The sequence below is a fragment of the Amblyraja radiata genome, chromosome 1 (genome assembly GCF_010909765.2).
Source record: "Amblyraja radiata isolate CabotCenter1 chromosome 1, sAmbRad1.1.pri, whole genome shotgun sequence".
Classification (NCBI taxonomy): Eukaryota; Metazoa; Chordata; class Chondrichthyes; order Rajiformes; family Rajidae; genus Amblyraja; species Amblyraja radiata.
In genome coordinates, this window is record NC_045956.1 from 28,643,348 (window position 1) to 28,662,074 (window position 18,727).

The 18,727-nt window shown below is 46.0% G+C and overlaps 1 protein-coding gene across 3 annotated transcripts in view; it reads left to right on the top strand.

Moving 5' to 3' along the window:
- The window catches only part of sorcs2 (sortilin related VPS10 domain containing receptor 2), a 776,963-nt gene that overhangs the window by 111,912 nt on the left and 646,324 nt on the right, over positions 1–18,727 (top strand). For all 3 annotated transcript variants that reach the window (XR_004411679.1, XM_033019211.1, XM_033019222.1), the window contains exon 2: positions 14,282–14,349. Coding sequence is in view for 2 of the 3 variants with exons in the window: in XM_033019211.1 (XP_032875102.1) it covers positions 14,282–14,349 (68 nt within the window). In the remaining variant the exon portion in view is untranslated. The remainder of the gene's footprint in view (positions 1–14,281; positions 14,350–18,727) is intronic.

Sequence of the window (18,727 nt, forward strand, 5' to 3'; positions counted from 1 at the left end):
AATGCAATCAGGCAAGATGTCTTCCACATCACAGGAACCCTCTCCAGGCTCAGACTCAGGTTGGAGATATATTGGAGTACTCCGCGCAACTGGCTGGCACATGCCTTGACTATGGGTGCTGGCTGTACAGTGAATGCAATGCCGGAGACCCGGGTTCGATCCCGACTACGGGTTCTGTCTGTATGGAGTTTGTACATTCTCCCCGTGACCTGCGTGGGTTTTTTCCGAGATCTTTGGTTTCATCCCACACTCCAAAGACGTAAAGGTTTGTAGGTTAATTGGCTTGGTGTATGTGTAAATTTTCACTAGTGTGTGTGGGATAGTGTTAATGTGCGGGGATCGCTGGTTGGAGTGGACTAGGTGTTTCAATAGACAATAGGTGCAGGTGTAGGCCATTTGGCCCTTTGTGACAGCACCGCCATTCACAGGGATAATGGCTGATCATCCACAATTAGTACCCCGTTCATGCCTTCTCCCCATATCCCTTGACTCTGCTATCTAACTCTCTCTTGAAAGCATCCAGAAAATTGGGCTCCATTGCCTTCTGAGGCAGGGAATTCCATAGATTCACAACTCTCTGGGTGAAAAGGTTTTTCTTCATCTCTGTTCTAAATGTCTTACCCCTTATTCTTAAACTGTGGCCCCTGCGCAGCTAGGCTTGTACACTCTGGAGTTTAGAAGGATGAGAGGATATCTAATTGAAACATATAAGATTAAGGGCTTGGACACGCTAGAGGCAGGAAACATGTTCCCGATGTTGGGGGAGTCCAGAATCAGGGGCCACAGTTTAAGAATAAGGAGTAAGCCATTTAGAACGGAGACGAGGAAACACTTTTTCTTACAGCGAGTGATGAGTCTGTGGAATTCTCTGCCTCAGAGGGCGGTGGAGGCAGGTTCTCTGGATGCTTTCAAGAGAGAGCTGGATAGGGCTCTTAAAGATAGCAGAGTCAGGGGATATGGGGAGAAGGCAGGAACGGGGTACTGATTGGGGATGATCAGCCATGATCACATTGAATTGCGGTGCTGGCTCGAAGGGCTGAATGGCCTCCTCCTGCACCTATTGTCTTATTGTTTCTGCGCTGTATCTCTAAACTAAGCTCTGCATGAAATGCTCCTTAAAAACCGGGGTCAGCTATTCTAGCATTTGGCTTGTTGTCAAATTTTCTTTTAATTTGCACTTTACCTTTAGCTCCATTAAAGACTTCAAGTAAACGGAAGGTACTGTTTCCATCGAGTGAGCTCCAGATTTCCCTCATTGTTTCCATGATACTGGATTATGATCGGAATTCCTTAGCCTCTGAATTCTCAAGAGAAATAGCTTCTCAATGCACTCACAAAATGAAGTCCTTTTATCATTTTAAGCTCAATGGTGAACTTCAATGGGCTGTCTAACTTCTTTGATGTGGTTTGATTTTTCTGACGACAAGGGCAGACACCAACCACATCAATGAGGCGGACAATAAAAGATATGATTGCTTGCTGGTAACTACGTGATTTTATTTTGCAAATCTCAGATGCTGAATGCTCTCAGCTTTGTGAAGCAATTTCTGTCACCAGGCAGTGGAGCAGATCCTTTTAATGACCATAGTTTATTGTTATGCGCAGTCACGTGCTCTGAAGATCCCGCTGGAAGGTAGTTAGGATTTGCAATAACTCCTCTTCTGTGTGGAAATGTTTTGAATTACATCTATGTTATGCATTTTGAGGAAAACGGCATGATAAGAAATTATTATCCCTGGCCCAAAGAAAACAACAGAATTCTTAACTAAAGTTAAATAAGGTAAAACAATCTCGGCTCATTGGAATTGAAAGTTAGGTGTATTTTTTTGAATTTGCTGCAAATAATTTTATTTTATTCAACAATTTCCCTCCGAGGATAAGTGAAGTGCTAACGTATCGTATCAGAGAGTAAATTGTTTCCTTTCGTATAAAGCTAGGTATTGTGTTAAGATTGTCCAGAACCAGGGGCCACAGTTTAAGAAGAAGGGGTCGGCCATTTAGAACAGAGACGAGGAAACACCTTTTCACACAGAGAGCTGTGAGAGTGTGGAATTCTCTGCCTCAGAGGGCGGTGGAGGCCGGTTCTCTGGATACTTTCAAATGAGAGCTAGATAGGGCTCTTGAAGATAGGGGATATGGGGAGAAGGCAGGGACGGGATACTGATTGTGGATGATCAGCCATGATCACATTGAATGGCGGTGCTGGCTTGAAGGGCCGAATGGCCTACTCCTGCACCTATTGTCTATAGATTGCAGACAAAAGGTGATTAGCCACTAGGTCAATTGATCGGGTTCCTTGCCTGATTAAAACGGGCTGCGTAATGGGTGCGCTGTTGGTGACGTGTGTTTCTTTCACCGTGACTATCTTTGTTCCTGTGAGTGGTCCGTTGTAGAACAGAATAAAGTGGCGTCTGGTCCTGCCACTTGTACTCCTGCTCCAACGCCTGATCTGATTATTGAACAGACGAGAATCCTGGTCTTAAGCTGCGACATCAAGCAAGGATACGCACAAATACAATTCAGTGCATGCCATTTACTTCCCCAGGCACCACTTTTGACTCCTCCAACTGTGACTGTCGCACGCTCTTTCTCTAGCCTGTCAACCAAGTGTGGCACAGATTAGGAGCTGCCCATTTCCAGCGACTCTTAAAGGGGCAGGGAACAGGCGGGAATTGGTGGGACTTTTCCAGTCCCTTTTTGAGCAGTTGAATGTGGGTTTCCCATAGAAATGGACTTGAAAGCTTCTGCAGTTCTTCAAGCTGCGCATTCACCCTGTCCCTTGCACATCCTGCCCAACAAAGCTGCTTTGTTCCGTTGCCACAGAAAGGAGTACAGTGGCCTTTTTTTCACCAGCTGCCACATCCAGTTTCCCACCTCCAGTTTGGCGAGCTGCTCAGAGAAATGTTTGACACTGGCAGCTCACAGAGAGTGTGAAAACAGTTACTGACCACAGAGATTGCACTGGTCCCACGCCAATTACACAGCTGCCAACCAGGCCCTGCCTGACTCTGGTGCACTGCGGTCATGCAGATGGGAACTGCTCCCTTCAAGGCTACTACAGTATGGAGCTTCTTTATTGACAAGTGCAATATGCTCTTCCACTTCAATCTGCTCAATCTATGCGGGCTCACCAATGCCCTAAATCCATTGGGGCCCTCCTGAGACTGGATATATTCTATCAAATCTGTTACAAACTTGATACACAATGGAGAAAATTAAGGAAAATTTCCAGATGGCTTTCCAGTTGAATTATCATTAATTTTTGTTACCGGCAAAGTAGTTTAATGGGAAGATGTTGAAATGTATTTTCTCTTTTGTGAACAGTCAACTATTCTTCTATCCCTTCCAGTTCTTCTTCTTTCTGCTTCCCTTATTACTCACAGCGCATAGTCAATTATTAAAAATATAAACTTTCAGTAACCTATACAATTGTAAAAATAAATTGTTGAGCTTGAAGAAACTAAAAGTAAGATATAGAAACACACGTAGAGAAAGACATTGAAACACACATATAGAAGGAACTGCAGATGCTGGAAAAATCAAAGGTAGACAAAAATGCTGGAGAAACTCAGCGGGTGAGGCAGCATCTATGGAGCGAAGGAATAGGCGATGTTTTGGGCCGAGACCCTTCTTCAGGAGAAACATCGCCTATTCCTTCCCTCCATAGATGCTGCCTCACCCGCTGAGTTTCTCCAGCATTTTTGTCTATATAGAAACACACAATCTTCGCAGCAGAAGGTCTAAAGAGCCAAGATGCATATTTGCATATTTGTGAGCAGGTTGGATATATGTGGAATCATGGTGGGGAGAGAACTGCTGATGAGAAGAAAGGACTTTGGATAGATGGAACACAGTATGAGTCCGATGAGACCAGTGTAGACAGTTTAAGACATGGATCCAATTCAAACTCTGATGATGGGAGAAGGCATAATAATAATAATAATGGATGGGATTTATATAGCGCCTTTCTAATACTCAAGGCGCTTTACATCGCATTATTAATTCACTCCTCAGTCACACTCGGTGGTGGTAAGCTACTTCTGTAGCCACAGCTGCCCTGGGGCAGACTGATGGAAGCGTGGCTGTCATTCTGCGCCTATGGCCCCTCCGACCACCACCAATCACTCACACACATTCACACACATTCACACACATTCACACACAGGCAAAGGTGGGTGAAGGGTCTTGCCCAAGGACACAACGACAGTATGCACTCCAAGCGGGATTCGAACCGGCAACCTTCCGGTCGCCAGCCGAACACTTAGCCCATTGTGCCATCTGTCGTCCCAAGGGCATAAGGGTAGGATTAAGATGTAAGCAATACTATTGTAACTGAGATTGTCATGGTCATTGGCCTATCCTGGAAAGCGAAGGCTGTTTTTTGGAACAAAATGTAATTTATTAAGGAAAGGGGAAAAAAAACAGACCTCTCAGCCCAGATACACTAAAGCAATAATTTGCTATATTTCCTTGTCCTTGAATCTTGACTGTACATCCGACAAAGGCAATGATTACGATTGAAATAAGTGGTGTGGAGATGGGGTTAAAGTTCCACAGTGTAAGAGAGAACTGCTAAATGATTTAGCAAATGCTTGGCAACAGCTGTTGTTCACTAAGACAAATTAAAATGCATGTACTATTTGCAAACTTCCGTCTAATGGCTTTCCTTGTTTTGGAAAGTTACATAATACCAACAAAATCTTGCCAAAAATGTGTCGATGAGGTTTTATGTGTGGTAGTGGTATGAATCAAATGGTTTTCCTTTTGTGGTCCTTAATAGTGATATTAAGGTCAGAAAACGCTAACATTTTGCTTGGGCAGCGTATGCCCCTGTCCCACTGAGGTCCCCGGAGGTTTTTGTCAGTCTCCCTACCTGCTTCCACTACCTGCAACCTCCGGCAACCACCTGCAACCTCCGGGAACCGCACGGAAACCTTGGGTGGGGCGCAAAGTCTCCAGAGGTTTCCGTTCAGATTTCCTAAGTGGGACAGGGGCATTACAACCCAGGGAAATGAATATTGATTTCTCTAACTTCAAGTAACCCCTTTCTTTCAATCCCTCCCCCACCCAATCACACCAGCTTTTCGTTCTCACCTAGCAAACAGCTAACAATGGCCTGATTAATTTATCATTGCGACTTTTTTGCATATCTTTCAGTCATTTGTTCTTTATCTCTCTGCATCATCGTCTATATCTCTCGTTTCACTTTCCCGTGACTTTCCGTCTGAAGAAGGGTCTCGACCTGAAACATCACCCATTTCATCTCTCCGGAGATGCTGCCTGTCCCGCTGAGCTACTCCAGCATTTTGCATCGAATAGTTTGCAATATGTCAGGACCATGTGTTAATATGATTGGTGTTAGATAGCTCTCCCATGTACTCATTAACCCTTCCAAGCAATCAAGAAATTTCTAAAAGCTGTGCGCTGCTTATTTAATTAAAAATTTTTTTCATTTTCACCTCTTCTTGTGCTCGGATATAATCAATGACGGCATGCTGTTATCCAGTGCTATGCTCACGTTTTCAATAGGCAATAGTTAAGGATAGTTAACTCTCTAACTTCACCACTAACCTCAACGCTGCCCTCAAGTTCACCTAGACGATCTCTGATACCTCTCTCCCCTTTCTTGATCTCTCTGTCTCCATCACAGGGGACAGAGTATCGACTAACGTCAACCATAAATCTACTGACTCCCATAGTTGTCTGGGCTACAAGGCCTCTTACAAAGCCGCTTACCCCCTACTCTCAATTCCACCCTATTGGCTGCAACGGCAGGAGATGTAACACCTGCCCTTATACCTCCTTCTTACACTTGCTCTGCCAAGGCCTCCCGCTTGCTAACCACTTTAACCCAGTGGGCCTGGTTGTTACCAATGATGCTGAGGATTGGCCTCTCCTAGCCTGTCAGCTTGTTAAAGGGATCAGAACGACATCTAAAGGAAGGATGCTGTCACATTAGGCAGATTGGTGGAGAAAGGCTAGATATAGAAACAGGTGTGAGTCCAAGAGAGGTACCCAGTTGCCAACTGTGAACCTTGTTTAGTTTAGTTTAGAGATCCAGCATGGAAACAGGCCTTTCGGCCCACCGAGTCTGCGCCGACTCTCATTGGTAACAACTGGGTCCAATTAGATGATGGTCTCAAAATGAAAGTAGAAAGGGAGAAGAAGGGAAGGAGGTGAATGGAAGTGGTTTGCTGCACAGGCCTCCTGACTGTGGAAGGGACTGGCAACCTTAGTGGCTGCCTATTCCCTTACTTGGGGTAGATAAGAGTCATGGCAGCCATTTTTCTTTGTCATTTAAGTTGACCTAAAGGAGGGAAGAAATGTGCTTAGTTTCCTGGTCTGAAAGGCTCAACCTCCACATTGATTAAGTTATATTGCAAGTTTATCATCCATCGCAGACTGGTTTATAATAAGGTGCAAGTTGAGGTTTTGACATGATGAACAGTGTTTTAATTTACATGTAAGGATGCGTCTTTCTGTTCATAAATGGCGACAGACACAACATTCTGGAGTAACTCAGCGGGACAGGCAGCATCTCTGGAGAGAAGGAATGGGTGATGTTTCGGGTCGAGACCTTTCTTCAGCCTAAAGGGCCTGTCTCACTTAGCAGATTTTTTAGGGTACTGCCGGTGACTGTCCTAGTCGTAACAGGTCGCCGAAAAAGCGGCGACTGGACCTCCCCACGACAATGTTTACAACAATGTCTACGACAAGCTACCACCTAGTCGACATCAAGCTACGGCAAGCTACCAACAACCGGCGACCACGTACGACCACACCTACGACAACCTACGACCACAAGGCGACAACCGAAGTCAACCTACGTCCATCCACATGCTACGACCATGTTGCCAAGACAATTCAGTCACCGGGTACCAGTCTCCGGTTGATGTAGGTTGACGTAGGTAGTTGCCAATGGAATTCACCGAAGTCAGCACCGGCGACAACCTACGTCACCTGGCGACAACCTATAATATCACCTACGTCAGGAGAAGTCAAGGTGCGCTCATTGGCGTCAACCCACTGTCGCCGATAATTTTTGAACGTTGAAAATCCAGCGGCGCCCAGAAAGATGCTACAAAAAGACTACTCACGACCATCCAGGCGACACACCGGCAACCATGTGGCGACAGTCTAGTGCGCTGTAGTCCCCTAAAAAATCGCTTAAGTGGGACAGGCCCTTAAGAGTCAGGGGAAAGGGAAATGAGAGATATAGGAAAGGGAAATGAGAGATATAGACGGTGATGTAGAGAGATATGGAATGGTGATATTGAGTGGTCCGCTGAGCCTACTCAAAATGCTGAATATCGCAACAACCCCTTTTGAAAGGTTTCCATCAACCACCAATACTGACCCTCAATAGCCTTTATCAATTTCCTCCCACCGTTCCTGTTGCGCTCAAAGTAGCATTAGATGTAAATCTTGTGTGCAAGTGCGTCTGTGGCACATATTCACCTTCTCTTTATTGCCAACCCCTACCCTATTGGCATGACTGTTGAACATCAAGGGAAAAGCAGCAGTAAACCGATCTGGCCATTGTCACTGATTACGTTGCGATGAGCTATATGTGCCTCATAACAGCACGGATTAATTTTGTGAATCCAATTTTCCCATAGTAACAATTGAATTAAATAAAAGTACTAACATCTAGCAAAGTTACAAATCAATAAGAATGGTTTTTGATGACCACACGCTGTTAATCCTCCTATGTGGTACCTCAGTAATAAATCATCCGTGCTTTAAACTTAGAAGTGGCTGGCCAACATGACAAAATATTTTTGTCAAGTTTTTACAGAAGAGCGGTCAAGGGCGCAACGACAGAGTTGCTGCCTTACACTGAATGCAGCGCCAGAGACCCGGGTTCGATCCCGACTACGGGTTCTGTCTGTACGGAGTTTGTACGTTCTCCCCGTGACCTGGGTGGGTGTTTGCCGAGATTTTCGGTTTCCTCCCACACTACAAAGATCTACATGTTTGTAGGTTAATTGGCTTGGTAAATGTAAAAATTGTCCCGAGTGGGTGTGGGATGGTGTTACTGTGCGGGGATCGCTGGTCGGCGCAGACCCGGTGGGCCAAAAGGCCTGTTTCCGCGCTGTATCTCTAAACTAAACTAAACTAAAAGTAGGTGCATGATGCTATCATTGAGTCTGTTATTATGGCTCTGCAAATTACATCTGCTCCGGGTAATTTAGGGAAATCCTGGTGACCATGTGAATTATTCAGTATGATAAGGCTTTGCTGAAGAGAGCAGTAAAGTCCTGATATTAGCTTGGTGGCTAATTTAGCTCACCAATCTGGTTTACAAGGAGAGGTGATCGGATTGTAGCAATCCCTGGAAGACTGCTGTGTGCTGATCTTCACAGAGACCTGGCTCAGCGCGCTGGTTCCCGATGGGGCTGTGGACCTGACCAACCGGTCACTGCATCGTGCTGATAGAACAAAGGACTCCGGTAAGAGCAAGGGTGGCGGGCTCTGCATCTACATCAACAATGACTGGTGCACCAACCACACTGCAATAGAGAGCTACTGTTCCCCAGACCTGGAATACCTACTGCTTAAATGTAGACCGTTTTACCTGCCTCGGGAGTTTACTGTGGTTATCATCATGGCCATATACATCCCACCACAGGCTAATGCTAACCTAGCACTAGCACAGCTGCACTCGGCCATCAGTAAGCAGCAGGATGCTCACCCCGACGGTGCCTTCGTTGTTGCAGGGGACTTTAACCAGGTCGACCTACGTGCCACACTCCGCAAATTCCACCAGCATGTGCAGTGCCCTACCAGGGGCTCAAACACGTTGGATAAAGTGTACACCAACATCAAGGACGCATACAGAGCTCTCCCCTGCCCATCCCTGGGACAATCCGACCACCTCTCACTGTTTCTACTGCCTGCCTACAGACCCCTCATCCGCAAGACCAAACCTGCAATAAGGACGGTCAAAATATGGCCCGAGGACGCAACCCTACAACTCCAGGACTGCTTTGATCGCACCGACTGGGACCTGTTTGCACAACAGTCTACCAGTGGTACAGAGGTAGACTTGGAGGAGTACACATCCACTGTGCTCTCCTACATCAACTGCTGTGTGGAGACTGTCACAGTGGACAAGCAAATAAAGATGTTCCCAAACCGGAAACCGTGGATGAACAAGGAGGTTCAGGATCTACTAAGGGCACGCAACAACGCCTTTAAATCCAGGGACACTTCTGCCTACAGTGCGGCCAGGTCGAACCTGAACAGAGGCATAAAAAAGGCCAAAGCCATCCACAGGCAAAGGGTAGAAGACCACTTCAATACCGCGGACACCAGAAGCATGTGGCAGGGTGTCAGGGACATCACTGACTACAAGAGCAGCCCCGCCTGCCCCCACGGTGATATCACACTGGCCAACGAACTAAACACCTTCTTTGCCCGGTTCGATACTGGCAACACCACCAGGTGTGGAATAACCCCGGCCATAGCGGAGGGACAGGCCTTAACACTGAGCACTCAGGAGGTACAGTGCGCTCTGCGTAGGATCAATCCACGCAAGGCTGCAGGCCCGGATGGTGTACAGGGAAGAGTATTAAAGGACTGTGCTGGACAGCTGGCGGAGGTATTCACGAGAATCTTCAATCTCTCTCTATCTCTGGCAACGGTCCCCAAGTGCCTGAAAACAGCCACCATAGTGCCGGTGCCGAAAAAGTCCAAAATCACCAACCTCAACGACTACCGGCCGGTTGCCCTGACTCCAATCCCCATGAAGTGCTTCGAAAGGCTGGTCCTCTCCCATATTAAATCCAGCATCCCTGCCTCACTGGACTCCCATCAATTTGCATACAGGGCAAATAGATCGACAGAGGATGCCATCTCTCTGGCCCTTCACACTGTCCTGACTCACCTGGACAGACAGGGCACGTATGTGAGGATGCTCTTCATTGACTATAGCTCTGCATTCAATACGGTCATCCCCACCAAGCTCACCACCAAACTCCACCAGCTAGGCCTCAGCTCACCGATATGCGCTTGGATCCTGAACTTTCTCACGGAGCGACCGCAGGCAGTGAGACTGGGCCCGCACCTGTCCTCCACCATCACCCTGAGCACCGGCACACCACAGGGTTGTGTACTAAGCCCCATGCTCTACTCCCTCTTCACTCACGACTGTGTCCCTGCATTCGACACCAACACCATCGTGAAGTTTGCAGACGACACAACAGTGATTGGGCTGATCACCAACGGTGATGAAACAAAATACAGAGCGGAGGGGCAGAACCTGGCGGACTGGTGCGCCAATAACAACTTGGCACTAAACACCTCCAAGACCAAGGAGCTGATTATTGACTTCAGGAGGTCCCATTCTGGAGAATACGCCCCAATCTCCATTTATGGGGAAAGTGTGGAGAGAGTGTCCAGCTTTAAGTTTCTGGGCACTCACATTTCAGAAGACCTCACATGGTCCACAAACACCGCCGCGCTGGTCAAGAAGGCACAGCAACGACTGTTCTTCCTGAGGACATTAAAAAAGACTGGTCTGCCCCAACAGCTGCTGACAACGTTCTACCGCTGCACCACAGAGAGCATACTAACGTATGGCATCTCTGTGTGGTATCTCAGCTGCACGGAGGCGGAGAGGAGAGCTCTTCAGCGCATCGTCAACAGAGCGCAGAGGATCATCGGGACAGAGCTACCAGCCTTGGAGGGCATCTACCACACGCGGTGCCTCAGGAAGGCCCTCAGCATCCATAGGGACTCATCACACCCCTGCCACGGTCTGTTTCAACTACTTCCCTCCGGCAGACGTTACAAGGCCTTCTACGCCCGAACCTCCAGACTCAGGAACAGTTTTATCCCGAGAGCTATAGCGGCTCTGAACCGGCCCTAATGAGTGCCCCCCCACCCACACCCTTTGGACAGTCTCCCTCAGATGGTCACGTCAATCAATTCAGCTTGTTTATTTATGTATTGTATTTATTTACCTTTCTTGTACATCAGTGGAGCTGCACACTAAATCTCGTTGCACTGACGTGCAATGACAATAAAAGATATATTATTATTATTATTATTATTATTAGATACAGTGGATATTTTTAAGGCAGAGATTGATAGATTCTTGATTAATGTGGGTGTTAGGGGTTATTGGGAGAAGGCCGGAGAATGGGGTTAAGTGGGGGAGATAGATCAGCCTTTTGAATGGCGGCGTAGACTTGATGGGCCTAATGGCCTAATTCTGCTCCTATCACTTGTGACCTTATAACCTAAAATATCTAATTCCTCGCTCCCAAACACTTTGAATCAACGACAAGTGGGGTCATGATTGGGCTCAGACACATACAACTTGCCAACAATAGTTATGACTCATGTACGAATGATGTTACTAGGAATGAAGTAATGAAAAAAAATCCACATTTATAGAATTTCTCAGTATGTACATAACTGAAGAGTTGACGTCTAGATGGATCAGCCATAATCATAATGAATAGGGCAGGCAGGTAGAAACCTACTCTGGGCTCGATGTTTCTATTTTGTGTTTAATGGACAAAGGTCTGTTGCATGGACAGGCACAACATACTTGCTGTGGAGTCGGAGTTGATCCCTTGCCTGGGATCAATCCAACCACGGCCTGCGGACTTTACACCGAGAGCTCGCAGTCTCGGGAGAGGCTAGTCGGGAACTCCAATGACGCAGAGGCACGACCGGCCCCAACGCGGGGTTCGATCGTCCGGCTCGGGGGAGCTGACATCCCCCCTGATGTAGGAGCTGATCGCCCCGACGCGGCGTGCCCAAACGCCGCAAGGTACGGGAGTCAAGATTGTCCTCTCAATGGAGGGCTCGACCCCCTTCCGACCGCGGGAGAACAAAGAAGGGAAGAGATTGAACTTTTTTTCACCTTCCATCACAGTGAGGAATGTGGAGGAGTCACTGTGGTGGATGTTTATGTTAAAATGTATTTTGTTTGTTCCGATGCTTTTAATTTGTATAGACCAAGGGCAGACCCGTTGGGTCTGCTCCCCCAACGCAGCCGTTCCCTACCCGTAGCCCCCACGGGAGACGTGGTCCTCCAACTCAAGCGGCTCAGGAATGAGCAGTGCGGCTGGTTTTAAATGGCGTCTTTGAGGCGAGATGCGGGCGCCAGCAGCCGTTATGGTCGCTGGCCAGCAGGAGGCGGCAAAATCAGTGAGTGGGGGGGGGGGGGGACATTTGCGAGATTGGCCATCTGCGAGTATTGGGCATTGTGACATCACACGATGGAACAAATCGAAAGGCAGAAAGGCAGCCGGACGGCAGGCGGCAGCCACAGAGTTTTATATAATAATAGATGACTGACTTGGCAAATGAAATTCCTCGTATGTTGCAAAACATACTTGGTTAATAATGTGTTATTGCGATTGTGATTTTGAAGGTTTCATCGACATAATGATCGTTATCGCTCATTCACCAACTTGAATGATTCTTGTTGAGGGAGGTATGCCAGACAAGGTGAAGGATGCTCCCTTTCCTGTTTATTTGGATGTTACACTAGAATCCTTGGCACCTTTGGGCCAGATATCTGAGGAATGATGTGCTGTCACTGGAGAGGGTCTAGAGGAGGTTTATGATCCTTGGGGTAATTGTATGAGGAACGTTTGATGGTTTCGGGCCTATACCTATACCAAGTCCGGAAGTGGCGGCGCTGGTAAATGGCTGCGGCTCGTTTTGTCTAGCTAAGTTTTTGTTTTTTTAGGTTGTGTTTATGTGTGGGGGGGGGGGGGGGGGTGGAGGGTTGAAACAGGGCTTGCTGTCTCTCCCTTCGGGGGAATGCAACTTTTTTGTCGTATCCCCCTTCTCTGCCTCCGTCTGCGCTGAGGCCTAATGGCGGAGCTGGCGAACTCGAGGCTCCGGAGGCAGCCTGTCAGGACTCGCCCTGGGCTCGCTCCCGTGAGGGCGGTCCGACCCGGGGCTGGAACGGTGCTCCCGTGAGGGGCTGTGATTCAATTCAATACCTGCTGGAGTTTGGAAGGATGAATCGGGATATCGTTGAAACCCATCGAATGATGGAAGGCTTGGATGGAGTGGATGTGTGGAGGATGTTTCCAGTAATGGGACAGTTGAGGACCAGAGGGCAGAGCCTCAGAATAAAAGGACGTGCCTTTGGAATAGAAATGAGGAGGAACATCTTTAGCTAGAGGTGGTGAATCTGTGGGATTTATTGACAAAGATGGCTGTGGAGGTCAAGTCATTGGGCATTTTTGAAGTGGAGATTGATTGATTTTTGATGAGGATGGCTGTCAAAGTTTATGGGGAGAATGGGGTTGAAAGAAAAATAGATCAGCCATGATTGAATGGCGGAGCATACTCAATGGGCCAAATGTTCTAATTCTATCCTATGTCGTATGGTCTTAAAACACTGGACTAAGGAATTTTTCATTTTGAGTACAAAAAACAAATCTGACTGTACATCCATTATTAGCATTTTGGCAAAATGTCAAGAAGAGGCATCTGTTCATGGCCAATGTTTTGCACCAGAACCAATCTTGTGGCACCAATACTATGAATATTTTGGAATGGGCAAAGTACATTTCTTGAAAGGTTGTATTAAATTACAGCCAATGACTAAATGTACAGTGCTGAATAAAGATGGGAGTGAGAGGGCCAAAATAGTTCCTTCTAATCATTGATGGCCTATTTTTGTGTATGAAGGAACTGCAGATGCTGGTTTGAACCAAAAGTAGACACAAAACGCTGGAGTAACTCAGTGGGACAGGCAGTATCTCCGGAGAAAAGGAATGGGTGACGTTTTGGGTCGAGACCCTTATGATGTAGTACTCAGTATATTTTGTGTCAGCATGTTACTAACCATTGAGGAAACTCAGCCAGTCAACTTGTTAACTCTTTCCTTACGCAATGAGTGTACAAATTCCATTTCTAACGCAGTTACCAAATGGCAGCAAAGGCTGGAATCCTTCAATCCTTGGTGTGTTTGCTAGTCTGATTTAACATTTTCCCACTGCATATAACGTGATAATGTTTCCCTTTGTGCTATTTGAATATGCGTTAAACAGCCTAGAGTCAAATGGGCATTTTCCTTGGATTCATTTCATAAATACTACTGAAAATTAAAAATTTGCTCTTTGGAAATGAAATCTCTCTTTGCACAAAATTCACCAACGTAGTTGGCTCTTGAGCATATCCTTGTTTCGGGGCCAAATAGGGATGGACAATGAATGTTGGAAATGTCAATGTCTCGCCACCCTGCATCTGAATAAATAAAACTGCACAGTTTTGCTCACTTTGATCCCACTGTGTTTTGCAGGTGATCCTGATTCTCACCAAGTTGTTCCATTCAGATATGGGAAAAGTTTTGGAGAGTTCTTTATGGAGGTGAGCTACCTTTTTATTTCATGTAAAAAAGCCAACAAACATACGCGCGGGTGTGGATAGGAAAAGAACAAGGAATGATCTTGAGGACAGACGGGCTTAGTCTCTTTAATATTGAATATTTGTTCTTTTGTGTTGATTTATGCAACAAATTATGCAGAGGATTAAAGGGTTTGAGTTTGAAGATTGTCTTTTGACCATCATGCTCATTCAACACAGGACTTCTGAACACAGTATTTTATTGAATTTAGTTTCAAGTTGTAAATCAGCAGATCCAGTCACCGTGAAGTCTTATGATTCACTCTGCCTGCATTTAATTATTGACCAAAGGTTTTTCTTGAGGCACTGAATTTAACACATGGTTACCAGTGACTGGATTATTACTGCCTTCAGTGCTATGTGGAAACTGCTCCCTGTTGCTATTTCTTTTTAGTTTGTGATCAGATTTCAAAATAGGATGAGGAATTAACATTTTACCGTTCAACAATGCTAATACATAATGTCTTCCATTCACTTCAATTGTAAGCACTCTTTCTACAGCCAAATTTCGTCCTAAAGTACACAACTCCATTGGAAGGAATTGACTTGAAAGCACATGCATATATATATAGCATCCTAAAACAATGTACCGACATCCAAAAGGCCTTTGCATAGACACAGAGTTATAGTGATACAGTGTGGAAACAAGCCCTTCGGCCCAACTTGCCCAAACCGGCCATCATGTCCCAGCTACACTAGTCCCACTTGCCTGCGTTTGGTCCATATCCCCCCAAACCTGTCCCATCCATGTACCTGTCAAACTGTTTCTCAAACATTGGGATAGTCCCTGCCTCAACTGCCTCCTCTGGCAGCTTGTTCCATACACCCACCACCCTTTGTGTGAAAAAGTTACCCCTCAGATTCCTATTAAATCTTTTCCCCTTCACCTTGAACCTATGTCCTCTGGTCCTCGATTCACCTACTCTGGGCATGAGAACCTGGGCATGAGAACCTGTGCATCTACCCGATCTACTCCTCTCATGATTTTACACACATCCAAAGGTGTTTACATTTAAAATAGTTCAAGAAAAATATTGGCCAATCTGCACATGCTATTATCATCAAACACAAGTATGATATTGGTCAAATAATTATTGATGTTAGTGGAGAGATAGGCATTGGCCGGAACTTCATGGAGAATACTCCTGTAATCATCAAATATTATCATGGGATGGAATCTATTGCACCAGATTGAGAGAGCAGACAGGGTCTGGATTTAAACATCTCATCAGGAAACACAACAACAATTTACTCCTATGCACCTCTGTGCTGTAATCTCTGGAGTGGAGTTTGAACCAAAAACATAGTAAAGTACAGGTAAAGAGTGGCCATTCACATTATGGAAATTCACCCAGAATTTCTTGATGGAGGTGAGCTTCCTTTTTTAATTAACGTAGAAATGCACAATTCATAATTCACAAATCACTCCCCAAAAATTTGAGATGCAGAATAAAATTTGGCTTCAAGGAATGTATGTGGAAAACAATAAACATAAATTTTGATAATTATAATATTAAATTCAAGTATAATACAATTTCTTTTTTCCAACTCGATTTTCAAATGACACAACTTTACGTCATGGAAAATCGAGATACTGACAGTTTTCTAGAAGAGCAGACCCCCCCCCCCCCCCCCCCCCCCCACCCACTGTGAAGCCAATTTAAACTAATCCCTGATAGACACAAAAAGCTGAAGAAGGGTCTCGTCCGAAACGTCCCCCATTCCTTCTCTCCAGAGATGCTGCCGGTCCCACTGAGTTACTCCAGATTTGTGTGTCTATCTTTGGTTTGGACCATCATCTGCAGTTCCTTCCCACACATAAACAAATCCCTGGACCTTCTGACTTGAAGGGGCATGTGGTTCCACTGATACATCAATGCACCTTCAAAACAACTTACTGCTTCTCCGCAAGGTTAGACACTAAAACATGTGAAACTGTGTTTTCACTCGATACCTCCAGCCTAAACAATTCAAGTCAGAGAATATACTGACATGACTGCACAATTTAACGTGTGCCTGTGGTCCTGCTAATGCTTCATTGCTGGTGTATTGTTAACCGGTGGAATGAGCCATCTCCACCCACCGCCCCTGTCCTCCAGCATCCAGTGACTCAGGACAAAATCACCCTCAGAACACCATTCTGGTATTACAGAGCTGCCACAGGAATGGGGGAAAACAGATAAAGGCCTGTAAGTTTAAAACTTGCACAGCAAGGGTGTATCTGTGCAGAAAGAGTGTGATGCTCCACTTACATTAAAAAACTAACAATAACTTTATCAAGTTCAAGTTCAAGTGAGTTTATTGTCATGTGTCCCTGTATAGGACAATGAAATTCTTGCTTTGCTTAAGCACACAGAAAATAGTAGGCATTTACTACAAAACAGATAAATGTGTCCATATACCATGATATAAATATATACACACATGAATAAATAAACTGGTAAAGTGCAAATAACAGAAAGTGGTTGTTAATAATCAGAGTTTTGTCCGAGCCAGGTTTAATAGCCTGATGGCTGAGGGGAAGTAGCTATTCCTGAACCTGGTTGTTGCAGTCTTCAGGCTCCTGTACCTTCTACCTGAAGGTAGCAGGGAGATGAGTGTGTGGCCAGGATGGTGTGGGTCTTTGATGATACTGCCAGCCTTTTTGAGGCAGCGACTGCGATAGATCCCCTCGATGGAAGGAAGGTCAGAGCCGATGATGGACTGGGCAGTGTTTACTACTTTTTGTAGTCTTTTCCTCTCCAGGGCGCTCAAATTGCCGAACCAAGCCACGATGCAATCGGTCAGCATGCTCTCTACTGTGCACCTGTAGAAGTTAGAGAAAGTCTTCCTTGACAATCCGACTCTCCGTAACCTTCTCAGGAAGTAGAGGCGCTGATGAGCTTTTTTGATAATTGCGTTAGTGTTCTCGGACCAGGAAAGATCTTCAGAGATGTGCACGCCCAGGAATTTGAAGTTCTTGACCCTTTCAACCATCGACCCATTGATATAAATGGGGCTGTGGGTCCCACTCCTACTCCTTCCAAAGTCCACAATCAGTTCCTTGGTTTTGCTGGTGTTGAGGGCCAGGTTATTGCGCTGGCACCATATGGTACACACTAACCTACCACCATCCCGAGAATGCCATGTGAAATGCAAGTCTGAAAAGATGAGAGTTCTTATCCTGGGTCACCAAAGTAGCCACAGCCTTAGTACCAAACAGTATGAAGGCTAAGGCCTTGCCTTGATGCCAAAATTGTGCCAAAATTGTAGTGCTTCAGGAGACGTGAGATCTGAAAACATGTGTGGTTCTCGATGGTACATGCATCCTGATGCAAGATGTTTTTTTGTGCTCACAAGCATGTGTGGGGTTGTGACGTTACAGCAGTGTGGTGGAGTGGCAAAAATCATTGAGGCATTTGACAAAAGGATTGTAGAATCAAAGGTATTGGGTTGGTCTCCTGGGTCATTTCCAAATGTAACAATTCTACGAATGTCAATGTTATGTTACCTCTCCAAATATGTTCAAAGAATATGAATCGTATTGAAATCGCAGTGCATTAATTTGGTTTGCAATATGGTACACACTAACCTACCACTTCAAGTCTTTAATTTTAGATGAGAAAATGACTGGAATTCCTGTACCTTCCTACAGCAAGCGCAAGGAGGTGGAATAAGAAACGCAAATAGATGTTTGTTTTTCTACTGATGGATATTCTTTCAAAACATTGCTGCCAATAACCACGTGCGGCACGGTGGCGCAGCGGTAGAGTTGCTGCCTTCCTGAGCTTACAGCGCCTGAGACCTGGGTTCAATCCTGACCACGGGTGATGTCTGTACGGAGTTTGTACGTTCTCCCCGTGACTGCTCGGGTTTTCTCCGAGATCTTTTCCCACACTCCAAAGACGTACAGGTTTGTAGGTTAATTGGCTTGATATAAATGTAAAATTGTCCCGAGTGTGTGTAGGATAGTGTTAATGTGCGGGGATCGCTGGTTCGTGCGAACTTGGTGTGCCGAAGGGCCTGTTTCCAAGCGGTAGAGATACAGCGCGGAAACAGGCCCTTCGGCCCACCTAGTCGGCGCCGACCAGCGTTCCCCGCACACTATAACACTATCCTACACACAACAGGCACTATTTACAATTATACAAAGCCCATTAACGTACAAACCTGTACGTCTTTGGAGTGCGGGAAGAAACCGGAGATCCTGGAGAAAACCCATGTGGTCACGGGGAGAACGTACAAACTCCGTACAGACAGCACCCGTAGTCAGGATTGAACCCTGATCCCTGGCGCTGTAATGCCCGTCCCACTTAGGAATTTTTTAGGCGACTACAGGTGACTAGACTGTCGCCACATGGTG